At 41.9% G+C, this 24902-nt stretch overlaps 1 protein-coding gene across 1 annotated transcript; it reads left to right on the top strand.

Annotated features, from left to right (window-relative positions):
• The first annotated feature begins 22255 nt into the window (after positions 1–22255).
• Positions 22256–24473, top strand: LOC109785381 (malonyl-CoA:anthocyanidin 5-O-glucoside-6''-O-malonyltransferase-like). The gene has a single exon (XM_020343981.4). The coding sequence runs from the start codon at positions 22745–22747 to the stop codon at positions 24179–24181; it is 1437 nt and encodes a 478-aa protein (XP_020199570.2). The 5' UTR covers positions 22256–22744; the 3' UTR covers positions 24182–24473.
• Positions 24474–24902: the final 429 nt, after the last annotated feature.

Below are 24902 nucleotides of genomic sequence, written 5' to 3' on the forward strand. Positions count from 1 at the left end.
ACTTCGCAATGAATAGAGCAAAATAACACACGGCAGGAAAATGTAATTAAGCTAGTGGCGGTGACACCTGACACCCCTCTCTCACCCCCCCCCCAAGTCAGAGTGCGGTAAAAACCATCAAACTCTGCGGGCCTAGGCTCTACTAAATCCCCGTCAGAAGGGACCATGCATATGTCACAAAATTCAGTGAGTGGTATCTGACGGTTTCAACATATAAATTAAACTGCACCTCAGGAGGATTATTCCTACTCAAGAAATTAAAACTTTGCACAAAGGAATTTTTGAGGAGATGATACTGTTCACATTCAGCTGCGATGACGTCGGTGAGGCCGGCATTAGCACCATATTGTGCAAACTCCCGAAGGATTCCTGCCCCTTCCATGAGCGGGTTATGCGGCCATTCGCACGGTCGTACCTCCGCCATTCTCCGGGTATGGAGATCACTATCAGATGACTCCCCAATAACTCCCTTGGAGTTCTTCTTGGAGGCAAACTTCCTAAAGATACTCATCTTTTTCCTATGAACAAAATTCTGAAATTTTTAGTCCACAAATTGTTTTCAACAAAACTTCACAAGATTGAAAGGGACTACTCATAGGGATGCATAGAGGCCATAGCAAGCATTCAAACTACTTAGAACTCTGAGAATTCAACATGCAAACTCATCTACAGCAGCACCAAGAGTAACTAATTATTCAAAATACAAACCACTAAAGCAAAAACTAATTGGACCAACGAAGGAGTCACATACCAAGCAACAATCTCCTGAAACAGTTTCGGAAACGGAGCTTCGAGCAAAGAGATCGAAATCCGCGGGTTCAGGAGCAAGAACACGAGAGAGAATGCAATGGTGATTTTTTTTTCTGGAGGTAGGTGGTGATGTGGGATGAAGAGATAAGTGAGGGGGCCCACGTGGGGACCACAACCCACCAGGGCGCGCCTGGGGGTCCTGGCGTGCCCAGGTGGGTTGTGCCCACGTAGTGCACCTCCCTCTGATGTTATTTGCACCAAAAATTCTTAAATATTCAAAAAAATCATATTAAATTTTCAGAGCATTCTGAGAACTTTTATTTTTGGGTCATTTTTTATTGCACGGGAAATTCAGAAAACAGATAAAACATGGCATTTTATTTTATTTAACTGATAAAAACAGAAAACAAAAGGTAGGGACAGAAGGTAGTGCTGTCTAAATTCATCAACTTTGTACCTTTCAAAAATGATTCGTTAATAAGGTTGATCAAGTCTTATTAACAACCACTTCCGATTAGCATGAAGCCGAAGAACTTTCGTAAAACACTAAGTTACCTCAACGGGGATATGAATGTCCCCAATAATAAGCATTTCATATTTCTTTTTAACAGTAGCTAGAGGTAGTTGAAAACTTCCAATAGTGATTGTCGGAGATGTTTCAATAACATTAATACCATTCACTTGGAATTGTTTCTTCGAAAAGTGCACCGTATGCTCATTACCATTGATATGAAAAGTGACCTTGCTTTTATTGCAATCGATAACAGCCCCTACAGTATTCAAAAAGGGTCTACTAAGGATAATCGACATGCTGTCGTCCTCGGGCATCTCAAGTATAACAAAGTCAGTTAAGACAGTAACATTAGCAGCAACAACGGGCACATCCTCACAAATACCGATAGGTATGGCAGTTGATTTATCAGCCATTTGCAAAGATATTTCAGTAGGTGTGAGTTTATTCAAATCAAGTCTTTTATATAAAGAGAAAGTCATAACACTAACACCGGCTCCCAAATCACATAAAGCAGTTTTCACATAATTTCTTTTGATGGAGCAAGGTATAGTTGGTATTCCTGGATCTCCAAGTTTTTTAGGTACTCCATCTTTAAAAGTATAATTAGAAAGCATGGTGGAGATTTCAGCTTCCGGTTTTTTTCTCTTATTGGTGATCATGTCTTTCATGTACTTTGCATAAGGAGGCATTTTTAAGATATCAGTCAAGCGAGTACGCAAAAAGACTGGCCTCAGCATTTCAGCAAAGCGTTCAAATTCTTTATCATCTTTCTTTTTAGTTGACTTAGGTGGAAAGGGGATAGGTGTTTGAACCCATGGTTCTCTTTCCTTACCGTGTTTTCTAGCAACAATGTCTCTTTTATCATATCTTTTATTCTTGGTTTGTGGGTTATCTAGATCAACTGCTTGTTCTATCTCAACATCATTTTCTGGTTCTTTATTATTTGTTTGAGTATCTTCCCGAACCTCATTATTATCTTTTACCAGATTGAGTTTCAGCATCAGAGATAGAAACTTCATTATCATTATCAGGAGATTTTTCTACTTCAGGTTCACTAGAGGCATGCAAAGTCCTATCATTTTTCTTCTTCTTTTTCCTTTTAGAAGGACTATGTGCATCAGTGTTAACCCTTTGAGAGTCTTGTTCAATTATTTTTGGGTGTCCCTCAGGATAAAGTGGTTCCTGAGTCATTCTACCTCCTCTAGTCATTACTCTAACAGCATGATCATTGATATTATTATTCATTTCATCTAACAACTCTCTTTGAGATTTAGCAACTTGTTCTAACTGAGTTTGAACCATAGAAGCATGCTTCCCCACACCTCTAACATCATTTGAGATTCTAAATAACAAGTCACTCAAGCGAGCAATCATATCAGAATTGTATTTCAATTGTTTTATAACATTTGCATTGAAGTGATCTTGCTTTCTAATGTAATTTTCAAACTGATAAAGGCATTGGCTAGGGTGCATATTGTGAGGATTATCATTATCATTGAATTTCATTAGAGAATTTACCTCTACCACCTTAGGTGGTGGTGGTGTATCAAGCCCATATATTTCTTCAATAGGAGGTAAATTTTTGACATCCTCAGCTTTAATACATTTTTCTCTCATAGATTTCTTTGCCTCTTGCATATCTTCAGGACTGAGATATAAGATACCCCTCTTCTTCGGAATAGTTCATTCCCTGAAAACGCAACCAACACAACTATCTAGGAAACCATAGAAGCATCGGTTAGTCCATTATAGAAGATATCGAGTATTTCATTTTTCTTAAGAGGATGATCCGGCAAAGCATTAAGCAATTGGAGAAGCCTCCCCCAAGCTTGTGGGAGACTCTCTTCTTCAATTTTCACAAAGTTAAATATTTCCTGTAAGGCAGCTTGTTTTTTATGAGCAGGGAAATATTTTTCAAAGAAGTAATAAATCATGTCCTGGGGACTACGCACACAACTAGGAGCAAGAGTATTGCACCAAGCTTTAGCATCACCCTTTAATGAGAACGGAAATAATTTGAGAATATAATAATAGCGAATTCTCTCAATATGAGCGAAAAGGGTGGCTATGTCATTCAACTTAGTAAGATGTGCCACAACAGTTTCAGTTTCATAACCATGGAAAGGATCAGATTCAACCAAAGTAATCAACTCTGGGTCGACAAAGAATTCATAATCCTTATCGTCAACAAAGATATGTGAAGTAGCAAACTGAGGATCACATTTCATTTTAGCATTCAAAGTCTTTTCTTTATACTTGCATAATAATTTTTCTAGATCATCTCTATCCTTACAAGCAAGAATATGCCTAGTTGCCTCCTCATTCATAACATAACCTTTCGGTACCTTTGGCAATTCATATCTAGGAGGGCTAGTTCTAATAGGTGTTTCAAGATTTTCAGTTTCAAGCTCTTCATCAGTTTCAGCATTCTCAAAAGCTTTAGTTCCAGCAAGTTGTTCATCAAGAAATTCACCTAGTGGCACATTATCATCAAGCAAGGTACTAGCATCATCGTAAATATCATTCATAGCAGAAGTAGCATCATCAATAACTCGCGACATATCAGGATTAATAGCATGTGGTGGTGTTGCAAGTCTACTTATAACAGAAGGTGAATCAAGTGCAGAGCTAGATGGCAGTTCCTTACCTCCCCTCGTCTTAGAGGGAAAAATCTTAGTCTTAGCATCCTTCAGATTCTTCATAGTAATAATTTGATAATAATCCCAGGTGACTCAACAAATATAGCTATGCTCACCGGCAACCGCGCCAGAAAAAGGTCTTGATAACCCACAAGTATAGGGGATCACAATAGTTTTCGAGGGTAGAGTATTCAACCAAAATTTATAGATTCGACAAAAGGGGAGCCAAAGAATATTTGCAAGTATTAGCAACCGAGTTGTCAATTCAATCACACCTGGAGATCAATTATCTGCAGCAAAGTGACCAGTAGCACATTAATATGATAGTTTGATAGTAGGGGTATGCTACCTCTTGAGCATGCGTTGGTTTTCCCTTAAAGAGGAAAGGGTGATGCAGCAAAGTAGCGTAAGTATTTCCCTTAGTTTTTGAGAACCAAGGTATCAATCCACTAGGAGACAACGCACAAATCACCTAGTACCTGCACAAACAATCAAGAACCTTGCAACCAACGCGATAAAGGGGTTGTCAATCCCTTCACGGCCACTCGCAAAAGTGACATCTAATAAAGATAGTAAGATAAATATTTTTGGTATTTTTGTTGTATAGATTGGAAAATAAAGATTGCAAAATAGTAAACGAGATGCGATGTAAATAAAAGAGATGCAATATAATAAGAAAGAGACCCGGGGGCCATAGGTTTCACTAGTGGCTTCTCTCAAGATAGCATGTATTATGGTGGGTGAACAAACTACTGCCGAGCAATTGATAGAAGAGCGCATAATTATGACGATATCTAAGGCAATGATCATGAATATAGGCATCACGTCCGTATCAAGTAGACCGAAATGATTCTGCATCTACTACTATTACTCCACACATTGACCGCTATCCAGCATGCATCTAGAGTATTAAGTTCATAAGAACAGAGTAACACATTAGGCAAGATGACATGATGTAGAGGGATAAACTCAAGCAATATGATATAAACCCCAACTTTTTATCCTCGATGGCAACAATACAATACGTGCCTTGCTGCCCCTACTGTCACTGGGAAAGGACACGGCAAGATTGAACCCAAAGCTAAGCACTTCTCCCATTGCAAGAAAGATCAATCTAGTAGGCCAAACTAAACCGATAATTCGAAGAGACTTGCAAACATATCAAATCATGCATATAAGAATTCGGAGAAGAACCAAATAATATTCATAGATAATCAAGTTCATAAATCCACAATTCATCGGATCTCGGCAAACACACCGCAAAAGAGTATTACATCGAATAGATCTCCAAGAACATCGAGGAGAACTTCGTATTTAGAATCAAAGAGAGAGAAGAAGCCATCTAGCTAATAACTATGGAACCGAAGGTCTGTGGTAAACTACTCAAGCTTCATCGGAGAGGCTATGGTGTTGATGTAGAAGCCCTCCGTGATTGATTCCCCCTCCGGCAGATCGCCGGAAAAGGCCCCAAGATGGGATCTCACGGGTAGAGAAGGTTGCGGCGGTGGAAAAGTGGTTTCGTGGCTCCTCCTGATGTTTTTAGGGTATAAGGGTATATATAGGCAAAAGAAGTACGTCGGTGGAGCTCCGTGGGGCCCACGAGGGTGGGGGCGCGCCTACCCCCTCGGCACACCCTCCTGCCTCGTGGCCGCCTCGTAGCGTTCCAGACTTCGACTCCAAGTCTTCTGGATTGCTTTCGGTCCAAGAAAGATCATCGCGAAGGTTTCATTCCGTTTGATATTCCTTTTCTGCGAAACACTGAAATAGGCAAAAAAAACAGAAATTGGCACTGGGCCTCCAGTTAATAGGTTAGTCCCAAAAATAATATAAAAGAGCATATTAAAGCCCATTAAACATCCAAAACAGATAATATAATAGCATGGAACAATCAAAAATTATAGATACGTTGGAGACGTATCAAGCATCCCCAAGCTTAATTCCTGCTTGTCCTCGAGTAGGTAAATGATAAAAACAGAATTTTTGATGTGGAATGCTACCTAGCATAATTATCAATGTAATTTTCTTTGTTGTGGCATGAATGTTCGGATCAGAAAGATTCAAGACAAAAGTTTAATATTGACATAAAAATAATATTACTTCAAGCATACTAACAAAGTAATCATGTCTTCTCAAAATAACATGGCCAAAGAAAGTTCATGCCTACAAAATCATATAGTTTGGCTATGCTCCATCTTCGTCACACAAAATGCTCAAATCATGCACAACCCCGATGACAAGCCAAGCAATTGTTTCATACTTTAGTATTCTCAAACTTTTTCACCTTTCACGCAATACATGAGCGCGAGCCATGGACATAGCACTATAGGTGGAATAGAATGGTGGTTGTGGAGAAGACAAAAAGGAGGAAGATGGTCTCACATCAACTAGGCGTATCAATGGGCTATGGAGATGCCCATCAATAGATATCAATGTGAGTGAGTAGGTATTGCCATGCAACGGATGCACTAGAGCTATAAATGTGTGAAAGCTCAACAAAAGAAACTAAGTGGGTGTGCATCCAACTTGCTTGCTCACGAAGACCTAGGGCATTTTGAGGAAGCCCATCGTTGGAATATACAAGCCAAGTTCTACAATGAAAAATTCCCACTAGTATATGAAAGTGACAAAACAAGAGACTCTCTATCATGAAGATCATGGTGCTACTTTGAAGCACAAGTGTGGAAAAATGGATAGTAGCATTGTCCCTTCTCTCTTTTTCTCTCATTTTTTGGCCTTCTACTTTTTTTATTTGGCCTTTCTCTTTTTTTCCTCACATGGGACAATGCTCTAATAATGAAGATCATCACACTTCTATTTACTTACAACTCAAAAATTACAACTCAATACTAGCACAAAATATGACTCTATATGCGTGCCTCCGGCGGTGTACCGGGATGTGCAATGAATCAAGAGTGACATGTATGAAAAATTATGAACGATGGTTTTACCACAAATACGATGTCAACTACATGATCATGCAAGGCAATATGACAATAATGAAGCATGTCATAATAAATGGAACGGTGGAAAGTTGCATGGCAATGTATCTCGGAATGGCTATGGAAATGCCATAATAGGTAGGTATGGTGGCTGTTTTGAGGAAGATATAAGGAGGCTTATGTGTGATAGAGCGTATCGTATCACGGGGTTTGGATGCACCGGCGAAGTTTGCACCAACTCTCGAGGTGAGAAAGGGCAATGCACGGTACCGAAGAGGCTAGCAATGATGGAAAGGTGAGAGTGCGTATAATCCATGGACTCAACATTAGTCATACTTATTGCAAAAATCTACAAGTCATCAAAACCAAGAACTACGCGCATGCTCCTAGGGGGATAGATTGGTAGGAAAAGACCATCGCTCGTCCCCGACCGCCACTCATAAGGAAGACAATCAAAGAAACATCTCATGCTTCAAATTTGTTACACAACGGTTACCATACGTGCATGCTACGGGACTTGCAAACCTCAACACAAGTATTTCTCAAATTCAAAACTACTCAACTAGCATGACTCTAATATCACTACCTTCATATCTCAAAACAATCATCAAGCATCAAACTTCTCATAGTATTCAACGCACTTTATATGAAAGTTTTTATTATACCCATCTTGGATGCCCATCATATTAGGACTAGTTTTATAGCCAAAGCAAATTACGATGCTGTTCTAAAAGACTCTCAAAATAATATAAGTGAAGCATGAGAGATCAATAATTTCTATAAAATAAAACCACCACCGTGCTCTAAAAAGATATAAGCGAAGCACTAGAGCAAAATTATCTAGCTCAAAAGATATAAGTGAAGCACATAGAGTATTCTAATAAATTCTGATTCATGCGTGTCTCTGTCAAAAGGTGTGTACAGCAAGGATGATTGTGGTAAACTAAAAAGCAAAGACTCAAATCACACAAGACGCTCCAAGCAAAACACATATCATGTGGTGAATAAAAATATAGCATCAAGTAAAGTTACCGATAGACAAAGACGAAAGAGGGGATGCCTTCCGGGGCATCCCCAAGCTTAGGCTTTTGGTTGTCCTTGAATTTTACCTTGGGGTGCCTTGGTCATCCCCAAGCTTAGGCTCTTGTCACTCCTTATTCCAATATCCATCAAATCTTTACCCAAAAACTTGAAAACTTCACAACACAAAACTCAACAGAAAATCTCATGAGCTCCGTTAGTATAAGAAAATAAACCACCACTTTAAGGTACTGTAATGAACTCATTCTTTATTTATATTGGTGTTAAACCTACTGTATTCCAACTTATCTATGGTTCATACCCCCCGAACTACTCATAGATTCATCAAAATAAGCAAGCAACACACGAAAAACAGAATCTGTCAAAACAGACCAGTCTGTAGCAATCTGATTTGTTCGAATACTTCTGGAACTCCAAAAATTCTAAAAAAATAGGAAAACCTGGATAATTTGTATATTAATCTACTGAAAAAAGAATTCGCATTTTATCACGTTCTGGTGAATTTTAACAATTATTTTCGTGAGCGCAAAGTTTCTGTCTTTTTCAGCAAGATCAAATAACTATCACCCAAGAAGATCCTATTGGTTCTACTTGGCACAAACACTAATCAAAACATAAAACCACATATAAAAAGAAGCTAGATGAATTATTTATTACTAAACAGGAACAAAAAGCAAAGAACAAAAATAAAATTGGGTTGCCTCCCAACAAGCGCTATCGTTTAAGGCCCCTAGCTAGGCATTGAGATTTCAATGATGCTCACATGAAAGACAAGAATTGAAGCACAAAGAGAGCATCACAAAACACGTGACAAACACATCTAATTCTAACATAATTCCTATGCATAGGCATTTTATAATCAAACAAATTATCAAGACAAGCAAAAACTAGCATATGCATGTAAGAAGAAAGAAACAATAGCAATCTCAACATAACGAGAGATAATTTTGTAACATGAAAATTTCTACAACCATATTTTCCTCTCTCATAATAATTACATGTGGGATCATATTCAAATTCAACAATATAGCTATCACATAAAATTTTCTCTACATGGTCCACATGCATGCAAAGTTGACACTCTTCCAAAATAGTGGGAATATCATTAACTAAAGTCATGACCTCTCCGAACCCACTTTTATCCAAAACTTCATAAGATTGAACATTATCCAAATATGTGGGATCTAAAGTTGACACTCTTCCAAACCCACTTTCAGTATTATTGCAAACATTATTATCAATCTCATAATCATCATGGGGCTTAAATAAATTTTCACGATTGTAAGAAGAATCACCCCAATGATGATCATTGCAACAAGTAGTGGACATAGCAAAACTAGCATCCCCAAGCTTAGGGTTTTGCATATCATTAACACAATTGACATTAATAGAATTTATAATAACATCATTGCAATCATGCTTTTCATTCAAAGATCTGTCGTGAATCACTTCATAAAGTACTTCATCACAATTTTTAGATTCACGGATTTGAAGCAAAACTCCATAAAGATAATCTAGTGCACAAAAATCACTAGCAATTGGTTCATCATAACTGGATCTTTTAAAAAGATTAGCAAGAGGATGAGGATCCATAACAATAGATTTTTAGAAAGCGAAGATGCAAGCAAATAGAAGGCACATGGTAACACGAGCAAACAGACGGACGAATGGAAGAGGGGTAAAGAAAAGGCAAAGGTTTTCGAAAATCGTTTTAGAAGTGGGGGAGACGAAAATGAGAGGCGAATGGCAAATAATGTAATGCGAGGGAGAAGAGTTTATGATGGGTACTTGGTATGTCTTGACTTGGCGTAGATCTCCCCGGCAACGACGCCAGAAATCCTTCTTGCTACCTCTTGAGCATGCGTTGGTTTTCCCTTGAAGAGCAAAGGGTGATACAGCAAAGTAGCGTAAGTATTTCCCTCAGTTTTTGAGAACCAAGGTATCAATCCAGTAGGAGACAACGCACAAGTCACCTAGTACCTGCACAAACAATCAAGAACCTTGCAACCAACGCGATAAAGGGGTTGTCAATCCCTTCACGTCCACTCGCAAAAGTGAGATCTAATAAAGATAGTAAGATAAATATTTTTGGTATTTTTGTTGTATAGATTGGAAAATAAAGATTGCAAAATAGTAAACGAGATGCGATGTAAATAAAAGATATACAATATAATAAGAAAGAGACCCGGGGGCCATAGGTTTCACTAGTGGCTTCTCTCAATATAGCATGTATTACGGTGGGTGAACAAATTACTGCCGAGCAATTGATAGAGAGCGCATAATTATGAAGATATCTAAGGCAATGATCATGAATATAGGCATCACGTCCGTGTCAAGTAGACCGAAACAATTCTGCATATACTACTATTACTCCACACATCGACCGCTATCCAGCATGCATCTAGAGTATTAAGTTCATAAGAACAGAGTAACACATTAGGCAAGTGACATGATGTAGAGGGATAAAATCAAGCAATATGATATAAACCCCGACTTTTTATCCTCGATGGCAACAATACAATACGTGCCTTGCTGCCCCTACTGTCACTGGGAAAGGACACCGCAAGATTGAACCCAAAGCTAAGCACTTCTCCCATTGCAAGAAAGATCAATCTAGTAGGCCAAACTAAACCGATAATTCGAAGAGATTTGCAAAGATATCAAATCATGCATATAAGAATTCAGAGAAGAACCAAATAATATTCATAGATAATCAAGTTCATAAATTCACAATTCATCGGATCTCGGCAAACACACCCAAAAGAGTATTACATCGAATAGATCTCCAAGAACATCGAGGAGAACTTTGTATTGAGAATCAAAGAGAGAGAAGACGCCATCTAGCTAATAACTATGGACCCGAAGGTCTGTGGTAAACTACTCGCGCTTCATCGAAGAGGCTATGGTGTTGATGTAGAAGCCCTCCGTGATTGATTCCCCCTCCGGGAGACCGCCGGAAAAGGCCCCAAGATGGGATCTCACGGGTACATAAGGTTGCGGCGGTGGAAACGTGGTTTCGTGGCTCCCCTTGATGCTTTTAGGGTATAAGAGTATATATAGGCGAAAGAAGTACGTCGGTGGAGCTCCGTGGGGCCCACGAGGGTAGGGGCGCGCCTACCCCCCCTAGGCGCATGCTCCTACCTCGTGGCCGCCTCGTGGCGTTCCAGACTTCAACTCCAAATTCTTCTGGATTGCTTTCGGTCCAGGAAATATCATCGCGAAGGTTTCATTCCGTTTGGATTCCGTTTGATATTCCTTTTGTGTGGAACACTGAAATAGGCAAAAAAACAGAAACTGGCACTGGGCCTCCGGTTAATAGGTTAGTCCCAAAAATAATATAAAAGATCATATTAAAGCCCATTAAACATCCAAAACAGATAATATAATAGCATGGAACAATTAAAAATTATAGATACATTGGAGACGTATTAGGGTAGCAGCAACAGTAACGGTAACAGTGATAGTAATAGTTTTGTAGCAGTGACAATAGTAACAGCAGCAATAGTAACTTAGCAATATCAATATGTAAGAAAATCGTAGGCATTGGATCGGCGATTTGTTGGATGATATTCATCATGTGACAGTTACAACCTAGGGTGATACGGCACTAACTCTAGTTCATAAATATAATATAGGCATGTATTCCGTAAATAGTCATACGTTCTTATGGAAAGAACTTGCATGACATCTTTTGTCCTACCTTCCCGTGGCAGCGGCGTCCTATTGAAAACTAAGGGATATTAAGGCCTCCTTTTAATAGAGAGCTGGAACAAATAATTGACACACAGTGAATACATGAACTCCTCAAACTACGGTCATCACCGGGAAGTGTCCCGACTATTGTCACTCCGGGGTTGCCGGATCATAACACGTAGTAGGTGACTATAACTTCCAAGATCGGATCTAGAATATATATATAATGGTGATAACATAAACGGTTCAGACCTGAAATCATGGCACCCGGGCCCAAAATGACAAGCATTAAGCATGGCAAAGTCATAGCAACATCAATCTCAGAACATAATGGATACTAGGGATCAAACCCTAATAAAACTAACTCGATTACATGATGAATCTCATCCAACTCCTCATCGACTAGCGAGCCTACGAAGGAATTACTCACTCCCAGTGGGGAGCATCAAGGAATTGGCGATGCAGAAGGGTTGGTGATGACGAAGATCGAAGATCCCCCTCTTCGGAGCCCGAAACGGACTCCAGATCTGGCCTCCCGATGAAGAACAGGAGGTGGCGGCGGCTCCGTCTCGTGAAACGCGATAATTCTTCCTCCCTGATTTTTCTCGGTTTCAGGGTCTGCGGGGCCACCAGGTGGGGACAACCCACCTGGGCGCGCCTGGAGGGGGGGGGCTGGTGTGTTGTGCTCACCCAGGGTCCCCCCTCCGATGGTTCTTGGCTCCAGTATTTTCCTTTATTTATATAAAAAATCCTCGCAAAGTTTTGTTCCAATCCGAGAACTTTAATTTCTTCACAAAAACAATACCATTGTAGTTCTGCTGAAAACATCGTCAGTCCAGGTTAGTTTCATTCAAATCATGCAAATTAGAGTTCAAAACAAGAGAAAAGGCGTTAGGAAAAATAGATACGACGGAGACGTATCAGTCCATATCCAGCGTGAACACCTAAAACGAACATGGTATTTGTCTATGGACGCATCCGCGGACATGCATACTGAAAGCGGCCATCCAACCGTGTACATCAAATGTCGGGACACATCTCATATCGAATTTGAACAAACCGGACAATGTTCATGCAAACCGGATGGTTTTCATTGACATTTTCGATATATTTCATTGAACAAAAGTAGACATGATATTTTTTTGACATGGCAAAAGTTAATATAGTCTAAATCTTTGCCAGTGTCCGTGTTTCAAATCCTTGTTTTTTCCCATGTCGGGCATCTTCGCTGGTCATGAGTCCGGGAAGTGAAGCTGCGGGTCGCTGGTGAGGAAGAAAAAGACAAAGACATGGGGACACAAACGTGGGCACAGACGACTTCGTCTCCCATGCCATGCTCTTTCTCGTCGGATTCTGCCGCCTGGACGTCGTCGTCAGTCCAGGTGAGGTCCACAATCAACGTGGATGGGCTGACCTCATGGACGTCGTGGCCCGGCCCGAACCACGCGAAGCTGCCCCACGTTCCCGTCCGCAATCATCCGCGCCACCTCTTCCGCGGCCGCGTTGCAGCCAGAGCGAGCGTTGCTCGACGAAGTTCCGGTCCTCCGCGACCATGGCCACCACGGCCTCATCGCTCGCCCATTTGCCGTAGATTTGCCCCTACGCTAGTAGGTGATGTGCGTTAAGGATGAGGCTGTAGCCCTCATTGGAACAAATGTATCTCGTGGAAGTGATTGCCCCGTGAAGCCTGCTCTTGTTTTTAAAATTTACCCTTACGTCAAAACAAATATGATCTCCGTAACTGGTTCAAAAGTTCCAAGCCTCTTTTGTGGAATTAAAATTCATAGCAATTTGAGGCATGCAACTAGGAATCATATTTGTCTTGTAAAAACTAGACATAACTTAGTTTATTTGTGCCGTTACACTACAACAATATGATGGGAATAGTATAGAACTCGGTCATGGAAATCCCTTGTTGCGTTGAGAACATGAATACTACCAGAGCACGTGTCACATACATGAGATTGATCATCTTCTTCTTTGTTGCTAGGAGAAGGAAGGCAACATGGAGATCATCCACATTATCTCCTATCAACTTATGAAAATCCCAAGTACTTCATGAGCAAGAAATCTATGTTACTTGTACATACTATCTCACTAGATTCATGCATTTTGTCTTGAGACTGTCCTAAAACGACAGAAATCACTTAGTTAAAATTAATTCACTAACATTATCGAAAAGATGCAGAAAATAAGTTTTGGTCTTCGTCCCTTCCTTATATCCTGCAGTACGAAATGTTATCATCTGATTTTCTACTAGTCGGTGCATTGTGTCGTTCTCGCTACAAGGAGGTCGATCGATCAGGAGAGAGATATAAAGCAAAAGGGAGATCATCTTATTACACCCCCTAAAGATAAGTGTCCCTTGGTCATGTGTCCTTGTTACAACTTACAAGGAGGATGATCGGAACGAGGAAGACGAGCAAGAAAAATCTCGGTGTTTGGCGCCAAGGCTATTATCATTGTACGCTCTGTTTGGCGCCAACGTGATTATCAGATTTTCCACCGGATTATTAGGTGCTTTTTCCCATTTAGTAAGAGAATTAAGTGGGCAAAATGAGAGCCGCGAGATTGCAATGAATGGCTAACATTGGTCTGGACTGCAGAGGAACCAGAGCCCGCACATGCCATGTTACACATCCATCTTCTTCTCCAGAAACGCGAAGTTGAATGATTGGATTTCCATTACCATTTCCTCCACCTATCCATCTTCTTCCAAAAGAGTCGACTCCTCCATCGATCCCCAGCAATGGCATGCGACTCGTCCTCCTCCTGCCTCCGCATTACTATGCATTTACTTGATTTTCAAACAGAAATCTCAAGTTTTGATGAAACTGAGGGGGTGTTTGTTTCCAGGGACTTTTTTGTGTAGGGACTAGAAAAAGTCCCACTTAGAGACTTTTTTACCAAACGGGAGGGACTTTTTAGGGACTAAACTAGGCATTTGGGACTAAATGAAGAAGACTCTCAAGGAGAGTCTTTTTGGGACTTTTTGAGACTTTTCCAACAATGCCCCTCCATGCACCCATTGGCCCGCCACCCCATGATGTTGTTTGATTGTTATTTTTCTATATACTAGGGGCAACATGGTCATTTAATAACCTCTAGAAAGGGACTAGGGACTTTTTAGTCTCTGGAAACAAACAGGGAGGGACTTTTTAGGGACTAGGGATTTTTTAGTTGGGACTAGAAAAAGTCCTAGGACTAGAGAACCAAACACCACCTGAACTATAACCAATACTTATTTTTTGCGAATAGAACTACAATCAATACAAAATTTCAGTTTCTTGTTTTTTCATATATTTTCGACTAATCTTGGTTAGTTGCCTGAACTTGGGTAAAGAACAACACACTTCTGCTTAGGTACACCCCCCTAAACACAAGAAAGGCTCAGATTAGCCCATACCTCTTCCTAATAACGGGCATGATGGTCATATTTTGCTGTACACATTCTTTTTGAATCATTTTGCCGTATACATATACGCCACACACTTGCGAGCTGGGCCGTTTCATCCATCTGTTTTTTTCTTGTGATTTTAAAATTGCCAAAAAGATTGAGAGTGGCAAGATTCAAGCCATCTACTTGTGGTTCAGAGTGCAACGCGATAAACAACTAGCCACAATCAGTTCACATGGATACAAGCGTCTTTCTTATTCTTTTCTTCTATTCTCTTTCCTTTTTCCTATTTTCTTCTTTCCCTTTTTCTTTTTTCTTGTTCTTTTTTTTCCTTGGTTTTTCAGATGGTTTTGTTCGAGATTTATTTCCTTTTTTATGTTTTATTTTTCGTTTTCTTTCTTTTTTTGCTCATTTTTTATTTTCCCTTTTCTCTTGCAATGTGCAAACTTTTTTGGATTTCATTTTTTTACCAAACCAATGAACTTTTATAAAATATTGTGAACATTTTTTCAAACATGGTGAACATTTTCCAAAATCGAAAACTTTTGTTCAAATTCATAAAAGAATATTGATGAACATTTTTCAAAATCGATGAATTTTTTCAAAATCAATTAACCTTTTTCTCAAAATTGCTGAATTTCAAAATGAATGCATTATTTAAAAGTAGATGAACTATTGTTTTCCAAAACTGATGGACTTTTTTCAAAATCGATAAACTTTTCCAAAATCAATGGACTTTTTCAAATCCTTAAACTTTTTTTTCTCAAAAATCCATGAACTCAATTCATGGTGTTTTTCAATTTGTAAACATTTTGCAAATCCGTGATTTTTTTTTCAAATCCATGAACTTATGCAAAAAGATGAACCTTTTTCAAGTGAACGGTCAAAGGTCAAACATGTCCATGGTCGACTTTTCGTCCAGGTCAACCGTGATGAAGGTTTTTTTGGTCGTACTAGAAAGAAGCGATCGGGCGTATGCTCTTCACGAGCGACAGCTAATCGCTCGTGTAGTTTGGCCGACCCATGAAAAGTGGCATGCGAGCGCTACGTCCGCTGACTGGCGCATCAAGCGCTGACTAGGAGCTCCCGCTGTATATGGAGTAACTTGACACAAACCGGCGCACACACCCCCTCCATCCTGGCGTGGCCCATTTATTTATTTTTCTTTTTTTAACCTTTAAAAAATAGGTGCATGAAGTAGGATTGGAACTATGGACCCCTTGGGTTACTTCCACCCGTTATAACTTCGAATTGTCAACTCTTTCTCAAATTTGTGAATCTTTTATATTTCTCAAACCATTTTTTGCAACTTGGTGAACTTTTTTTGAAATCTGTGAAATTTTTGTATAGGTAGAATATTTTTACAAAAAGATTCACAAATTTGAGAAAATTTCAGAAACAGACAGATTGTTTTTTACCAAATCTGAAAAATGTTTGCGGAAAAAGTGATGAACTTTTTTCAAATCCGCAAATGCTTGGGACGGTCCAACAGGAGCGATGTCATCGCCTAGTTGGGCCAAGGCTTAAGCGTCTTTTCTTTCTATTTTCTCATTTTTCTTTTGTTTTTTCATAATTCATTTTTCTCTTTTTGAACTTTATTATGCCTTTTGAAATTTGTTCAAAATTTAAAAAATTTGTATTCTTAAATTTGTTGGAATACCAAAAAATCAGGGTGGGCCTTCAGTAGAAACCGAAAATTAGGTTTATACTATTTTTTTAATTTTTTAGCAAAATTAAAAACTAAAACTAACAACACAAAACAAAACAAATAAGTTTGATTTTCAGTTTATACCAAACAACGGCTTTGTCGCTGGTGAGTTACGGAGCTACGAGCACATAACCCTCTTATATAAGCGAGCACCTTATCCCGTTGAGCATAGCCGCATGATGTGGGAGCCATCCTTGTCAGGTTTGAATTATTTCCAACATGGTATGCAACTTGCAACACATCTGACTATTTATTGGCCTTTTTGACCGAGAAAACTCCAGAAATTACAAAAAAAATGTTGAAATCAAAACAACTTGGCATGGTGCCTTGCATTGGTCAGACAAGGCCATGGCAAATATATTGGAGCAATTTCAAAGATGTCGAGAAACAATGTGCTCTTCGACGGAGTCTTCTAGCCTACCGGGCACCCTCGGTTGAACATGCTCTAGTTTTGGACGTTCTTAAAATTTCCCTAACTTTTGCAAACAGGCGGGCTTGCCCATGTTAGGCATCCATGCTAGGTTTGAACCATTTCCGATACCGTATGCAAGTTGCGACACGTACGACCATTTCTCGGCCTTTTTTGACCGAGAAAAGTTTAGAAAATGCAAAATTTAGCGAAAACAATAATAACTTTGCATGGTGCCTTGAATAGGTCATATAAGCCAATGAAAAAAATTTGAGGTCATTTGACGGATGTCCAGAAACAACGTGCTCTCAAACGGGGCCTTCTGGCTACCCGAACCCCCTATGTTGAACATGGTCTAGTTTTCAATATTCTTAAAATGATCCCAACTTTTTGCAAGCAGGTGTGCATCCCCATGGCAGGCATCTATGCCAGATTTGAACAATATCCGACACTATATGCAAGCTACATCACCTCCGACCATTTATATGCCATTTTTCACTGAGAAAACTCCAAAAAATGCAAGAATTGTCAAAAACTCAAATAACTTAGCACGGTGCCTTGAATTGGTCATACAAGGCCATGAAAAAATTAGGGTCATTTCAAGGATGTGGAGAAACAATGCGCTTTCAAACGGACACTTCTCGCTTAGTCGAACTCCATCCGTTGAACACGATCTAGTTTTGGACATTTTTGAAATGAGTCCAACTTTTGTAAGCAGGCGGGAATGCCCATGGCCGGAATTCATAACATGTTTGAACGATTTTCAACACCGTACGCAAGTTACGACGCGTCCGTCCATTTATCGGCCTTTTTCTATGAAGAAAACTCCTTGAAATACAGAACTTATAAAAAACCCAATGAATTTTGCAGTGTGCCTTGAATTGGTCTTACAAGGCTAGGAAAAAGAATTGGGGCCATTTAAGGGATGTCGAGAAATAAGGTGCTCTCAAACAGTCCCTTCTCGCCCACCCAGACATTCTCCGTTGAAATGACCTCTGATTTTGCAAACATGTGAGAAAGACCATGGTAGGAATCCATGCCTGGTTTTAACGACTTTCGGCACCATATGCAAGTTGTGACACGTCCAACCATTTATCGATCTTTTTTAACCGATAAAACTAAAAAAATGCAAAACTTGTTGAAACTCCAAACAACTTGACATGCTACCTTGAATTTGTCATACAAGGACATGAAAAAAAATTGAGGCCATTTAAGAGATGTCGAGAAATGAGTTACTCTGGAACGGACTCTTCTGACCTAGCCAAACAGTTTGCGTTGAACATGGTATTTTTTGGAAATCTTAGGACTAACCCCAACTTTTGTAAGCAGGTGGGCATGCCCATGGTAGTCATCCAAGCCAAGATTAAATGATTCCTACACCATATGCAAGTTGCGACATGTCCGGCCATTTATCGACCATTTTCTACCGAGAAAACTTCATAAAATACAAAATTTGTTGAAAACCAAAACAACTTGGCATGGTGCTTTAACTTGGTCATACAAGCCACTTGAAAAAATAGGGTCATTTCAAGGATGTCGAAAAATAACATGCTATGAGACGAATCCTTGTTTTTTTACTGAATATTTGTATTTCAATGTTTGTACAGTTTTTTACAATTGGGGTCATTTCAATGTTTGTACAATTTTTTAGAATGCGAATATTTTAATTTATGAAATTTTTTTGCAAAGACAAACTTTTTTGAAATTTTGGACAAATTTTCAAAAGGATGAGCATTTTTTGAAAAAGCAAAAAGAAACAAAAAAGGAAAATGGAAAATGGAAAAGAAACAAAAAACTATCAGCAAAAAAGAGAAAGAAATAGTGGGAAAAGTCTGTTTTGCTACAGTAAGCCGGTCGGTAAAGGATAGCTCTAGTAGGTTGTGTTTTTGTAGTTAGATATTGAAGCTTATCAGCTGGTGTAACTAGCGACGAGTGGTCGGTAGTGAGAGTTACATGGTTTGATCCCTCGCACCGCCATTTCATTTTTGATATATTTTCCCTGTTTTCACGTGCGATAATGAGCGGGCCCAATCGGGTAGCGTCCTGTGTTTGGCGCCTTTTATATGACTCTACTTCCCGGGTGGCGAACCCTATTTGCTGCCCGCGGGCGTCAAACCGTCACGGCTTCATTGAAGTGAAACGAGCGACCTACACGATACGAGTCGGCCCATTTTGAACGAGCAACCGGTTTTGGGTACCTTTTAGAAGGCTCCCTGAGCATTTTTTTCCTGTTTCCTTTATTTTTATTTTTCGTTTTTCATTCTGCTTATTTCTTCCTTTTCTATTCTTTTCCTTTTTTACCTTGTTTTGTTATTGTTCATGTTTCCTTTTTGTTTTCCATAAATTCAAATTTTTTAAAAAATGTTGGAAATTCAAATATTTCTTCACATATTTGAATTTTTTTCATGTTTTTCAAATGTATTCATGTTTCAGAAAAGTACAGAATTCCATATTCCAATAAACGTTCAAAATTCCATTTTTTTCATTTTCCAAAAAATATTCATGTTAAAAATAGTTCACTGTATTGAAGAAAAATATTCACCGTACATTGGGAAAATGTTCATTGTGTATAAAAAGTGTTCATCATGTGTGCAAATTTTATTCAGCATGCATTTCAAAAATATTCAGCATATATAAAAAAGTCCAGTTTGTATTTGAAAAAAGTTCACCGTATAGTAAGTAAATTTTCAGTGTGTATTTTAGATTCAGATTTAAAAAATGGTTCACATTCAAGAAAAGAATATTTGATTTTTGTTATGATTTTGAAACATTGTTGGCATTTTCAAGAAATTTTCTTCACATTGTTTTGCTAAATTATTGAAAAAAGAAACCGGGATCTGCAGCACTAATTAGTACTTTATACATTAGCGTTGCCTTTAAGCCGTCCTCAGTCACTAGGTGGCCTGGTTTCATGCATGGCTAGGTTGTGAGTTTGACACCCGTTGCAAGCGCTTTTATATTTTTCGCAAAATTCTTGCATTCGCTCAGCTCTTGTGAATTGGGTCGGGCCGATCGCTTGCCACCTTTAGCGAAAACTAGACTATTACGTGCATGCATTAATACATATACGAGAGACTGCCGTATAATTTATGAAATGTCTATACTGCCCTTCATACGCTTTGTGTGTGTGGGTGGGGGGGGGGGGGGGGGGGTGTACCGAAGCGGGGCTCTTTTGTATATATCCTGTAATTAGATAATACCTTCAACTTCCAGTTTACTTTCTTTCATCTCACTCACTGCAGATCAATGGTTCATTCTTTTATGTGAGAAGTCCATGACATGCTTATTTACCATGTTTACTTGTGCTTATGTCTAAATTATTCGTTGCAATTATACTTATGATGTACTGCTAGCAATCTTTGATGCAGCATCTATGCAGGAATGAATGAAGAGCTCATCCATAGTGGTCATGTTTGTGGAGGAATTCATGGCCAGCATCACCAGCAGTGAACGGGCACGCGTTCCGTCCGGCCTGGCAAATGTTTGGCTAGAAACGACTTTTGGACGCCGATAGCACAGTCGCTGAGGCGTTGTGCTCTAAATTGACATCGCGGGGTCGTCTTCGACGTAACGTCGGATGAAGCCATGAGCGATTGCAAGAACCATGACTCGTTTGGCGTCGTTGTGGCAACTGCTAGCAAGTGTGTAGGTAAATAATTCAGCCACAACTCTTTCGTTGATCAGTCGATTCTGGTCTGATTGATGAACCCTAAATTCAGCCTCGCCGCCGGGCTGCCTCCTGACTCGCCGGAGCCAGAGCCGGAGGAGGAGGAGGACAGGGCCGGTCCTGAGATTTCAGGGGCCCGGGGCAAGACAACAGAAGGGGCCCTAAAGCCACATAAACAGAGTAATTTTTTCTATTTCAGTTGCAAATAAATAGTCGATACACTATAGTTTGTTGCCTTGTCATCTCAATTATTCAAAAACTTGGGGGTCATAAACATTCACAGTAAAAGTTGTCGCTCTTGTCAATAAACACCTTTATTACTAGGTGAATAAGTAACAGTTTGGTGCTTACTCAATATTATCATCCTAAGAATTTTAGTTAGGTTGTTCCTCAGCAGTAACTAAAGCTAGTCCCTCTGAATTCCGAGCAGTAGAAGTATTCGTGTCTGCTATAACAAAACGTCTATGCTCCTTTTGAGGACTCGGTCAACTCACATGCCTGTTTTTATTCTCATTACCAGATGGATACTAGCAATCTTACTAATTACTAGCACACAAACATATGATAGTACAAGAAATTAAAAACACTGCTAATTAAAAATTGCAAAATATTGCTGATGCTTACCAGTCACGAAGAGTTCCTCTTTCTAATCCCAGACAAAACAAGAAATCAGAGTTTGAGAATGTGATATGTATGAGAATGACCTTCGCGAATGAATGAACGATCTGGCGATACTATAAAAAGAAAGGATTTGCGTTGAAGAAGAGGTTGATGAGAATTTGGAAACTTGCAATGCCTTCTTCCACTAATCGCGCCCTGCAGCCGGAAACCATAATTAGACGGCCTCGTACATATCTCTGAGGCGTTGTCAACCTTGACAAGGCTGAGTCTCGGGCTGATTTGTTGCCAATGGGGAAGATATGGAATAAAGGCGAGAAGATTGCGCGTGCGACAACCCGAGAAGTAATCGCTGTAACCTTTTTCCCTTTCCTAAGAATCGATCGATCTGTTACATTACGCACGCACAAGGAACCAGGCCATCAGGGGGCCCCTTCCTACGCGGGGGCCCGGGGCGGCTGCCCCCCCCCTCAGGGCCGGCCCTGGAGGAGGATGATGGAGAGCAGTTGCCGGAGCCGATGGAGGTGACGGATCCGGAGGAGGACAGGGCGAAGTAGCCTGCTCCGGGGTTCAGCATGGAGAAGGCGGATGCGGAGTTCGCTGTCGCCCAAGCTGCGGAGATGGCGGAGCAGCAGAGCATCCCGGAATCCATCCATAATGAGGCTTATGTGGAGGTCAACCGGGAGTTCTCCGACAGGAGCGGGAGGCGTCCGATGCGCTCTTCGCCAAACTCGACGCGGAGATAGAGGAGGAGGCCGGAGCGGAGCAGTCGAAGGAGCCAGAACTACAGCTGCCGCCCATGTATCAGGAGCCGAACACGGAGATAGTCGACATTTCCGACAAGGAGTAGCTAGGTGATCTACGTAGAACGCATGTTTTTTTCCTTTTGCATGCTTTTGTATGGATTTAAGAATCTAGAATGAGGTGTTCGGATGTGGTTGTGATAATTTGAGGAGTGCCCGATCACTGCCTGTGGATGCGCCCTGACGGGTCCGCGGGTGTTTGGAGGGATCATATTTGTCATATGCGGCTGTGGATGCTCTAACCGAACCGAATTTAAGATGAAGAGGTTTATGAGAAGGGTGTTGGCGGGGTGGGTGACATGAGGGGATTCACCCAACTCCTGTAGGGGGTTGGTTCCTCCGTGACCGTGGGGAAGGGAACCCCAACAACCGAACAAAGCCTTAGTGAGAGAATTAAGTGGGGAAAACGAGAGGCGTGAGGTTGCAACGGGTGGCTGATATTGATACGTACAGGAGTAATCCTAGGACTGCAAGGGACGGAACCCGCACATGTCATGTCACACATCCATCCCGTTGTTCTTCTCCATAAACGCAAAGCTGAATGATTAGATTGGATTTCCATCCCCATGTCCTTCCACCTATCCATCTTCTTCCAAGAGAGTCGACTCCTCCATCGATCCCCAGCAATGGCACGTTACTCGTCCTCCTCCCGCCTCCGCGTCCTCGACATCGCCGTCGTCACGCCGTCCGGCCCGCCGCTGCCGCCGTCCTCCCTCCCGCTCACCTTCCTGGACCTGCAGTGGATCCATTCCCCGCCCGTCGAGCGCATCTTCTTCTACCACATCGGCGCCGCCCATGCCGACCTCGTCGTCTCCAGCCTCAAGGCCTCGCTCTCCACGGCCCTCCGCGTCTTCTTCCCGTTCGCCGGCCGCCTCCGCGCCACCACGGCCAACGGCCGCCCCGACATCTTCTACGAGCCCGGGGACGGCATCACCTTCACACTAGCCGAGTACGACGCCGACCTCAGCGACCTCGCATCCGACCATCAACCCAGGCAGGTCGCTGAGTTCGTCCAGTTCGTCCCGCGTCTTCGGCACGCCGACGCCGACGGAGGCGCTGCGCTTCTCTCCGTGCAGGCTACCGTCCTGCTGCCGCGCGGCGACCTCGCGCTCGGCGTCACCGTGCACCACGCCGCCTGCGACGGCGCGGGCTCCACCAGCTTCCTCCACACCTGGGCGGCCGCCTGCGCCGGAGCGGACAAGCCGCTCCCGCCGGCTCCTGTCATCGACCGGACGCTCATCACCGAGTCGGCAGGCCTCTACGAACACTACACGAACAACCTGATGAGCGCCGACGAGATCGAGTTCGTGAAGATGTCGCCGGACCAGCTCCTCGCCACGTACACCCTTTCCATGGAGCAGCTGCAGGGCGTCAAGGACGCCGTAGCCGGCGAGGCCGCGCGGCGTGGCCAGACGCCGCCAAGGTGCTCAACGCTCGTCGCCGCCTTAGGCTTCGTCTGGTCTTGCTACCGCCGAGCCAAAGCAGAGACCGGTGACGGCGCTGCGGATCCCGAATCACCAACATACTTCATCGTCCCCGTGGACTACCGGCAGTGGATGGAGCCGCCGGTGCCGGCGACGTACCTGGGCAACTGCATCGGCCCGGCCATCGGCGCAGCGGCCAAGGGGGAGGTCGCCTCGGCCGGCGCCGAAGGGCTCTTCACGGCGTGCGCGGTGATAGCGGCGGGCATCGAGAAGGCGGTGGCGTCGCCAGAGTGGGAGACGACGGTGGAGCGCGTCAAGGAGGCGGGGGCGCGCGGCGTGCTGTCCGTGGCCGGGTCGCCGAGGCTCCGTGTGTACGACGTCGACTTCGGGTTCGGCCCCCCGGCGAAGGTGGAGATCGTGTCCGTGGCGAGGACCGGGGCCATGGCGGTAGCGGAGAGTCGCAGGGGAGGCATGGAGGTGGGCATGTCGCTGCCGCCGGCCGGCATGGCGGCGTTCCGGAGGTGCTTCGCCGATGCCGTCGCGTGGCTCTCGTCGTCGCTCAGTACAGACACTCGTTGATGGATTGCCAAGTTACTGTCAGTGAGTCACCATCCATGCCATGCCTAGCTCCTGGTCTGAGTGTGTCGAAGTGATCGTGTTTTGTGCTTTGATTGAGTGACTACTTAAAATGGCCTTGTTGAATGGTTGTTGACAAAAGGGACCAGCCTGCCGTGTCGTATGGGGATTTTATCCTGTCGTGTCATATGGATATGGGTGGTCTAAAAAATAAATGATTTTCTATTTTGTTTAGCACTATATAAATTCATTATAATGGACAAAGAAAAGAAAAGGAGAATCAGAGGACTGACAACTTTGCTAGTAAGTCATATATGGTTTAATCTTTCCTATCTACGACTTTCTGCATCCGTGATGTTTGCTGCTTTAGTGCGCTGGTCTTACGGGGTTTTAGCATGATGACTTTTCGATTATCTTCTACAATAAAGTTTGGTCAGCTCCAGCAAGGGAGGGTTGATGGCGGCGGCGCGCCTTCGGCTTGCTCCAGTGCTTGTAGTCATCACTAGGTGGTCCACAGACCTGATTGTAATTTTTATTACCTCTAGTGTTCTTTGTACTGCTATGATTGAAGATTAATAGATGGAAATTTCTCAAAAAAAGTCATATACACACGTATGTGGGTAAGAACGTTATTCTCGACCACAAATACCGACTGATATGTTGCTATATCACACAAACTACCTACTCAGCAGAAAGCCTTCAGCTACGTCTTCAGTTGCAGGGG

This window comes from Aegilops tauschii, chromosome 2, assembly GCF_002575655.3.
Source record: "Aegilops tauschii subsp. strangulata cultivar AL8/78 chromosome 2, Aet v6.0, whole genome shotgun sequence".
NCBI lineage: Eukaryota > Viridiplantae > Streptophyta > Magnoliopsida > Poales > Poaceae > Aegilops > Aegilops tauschii.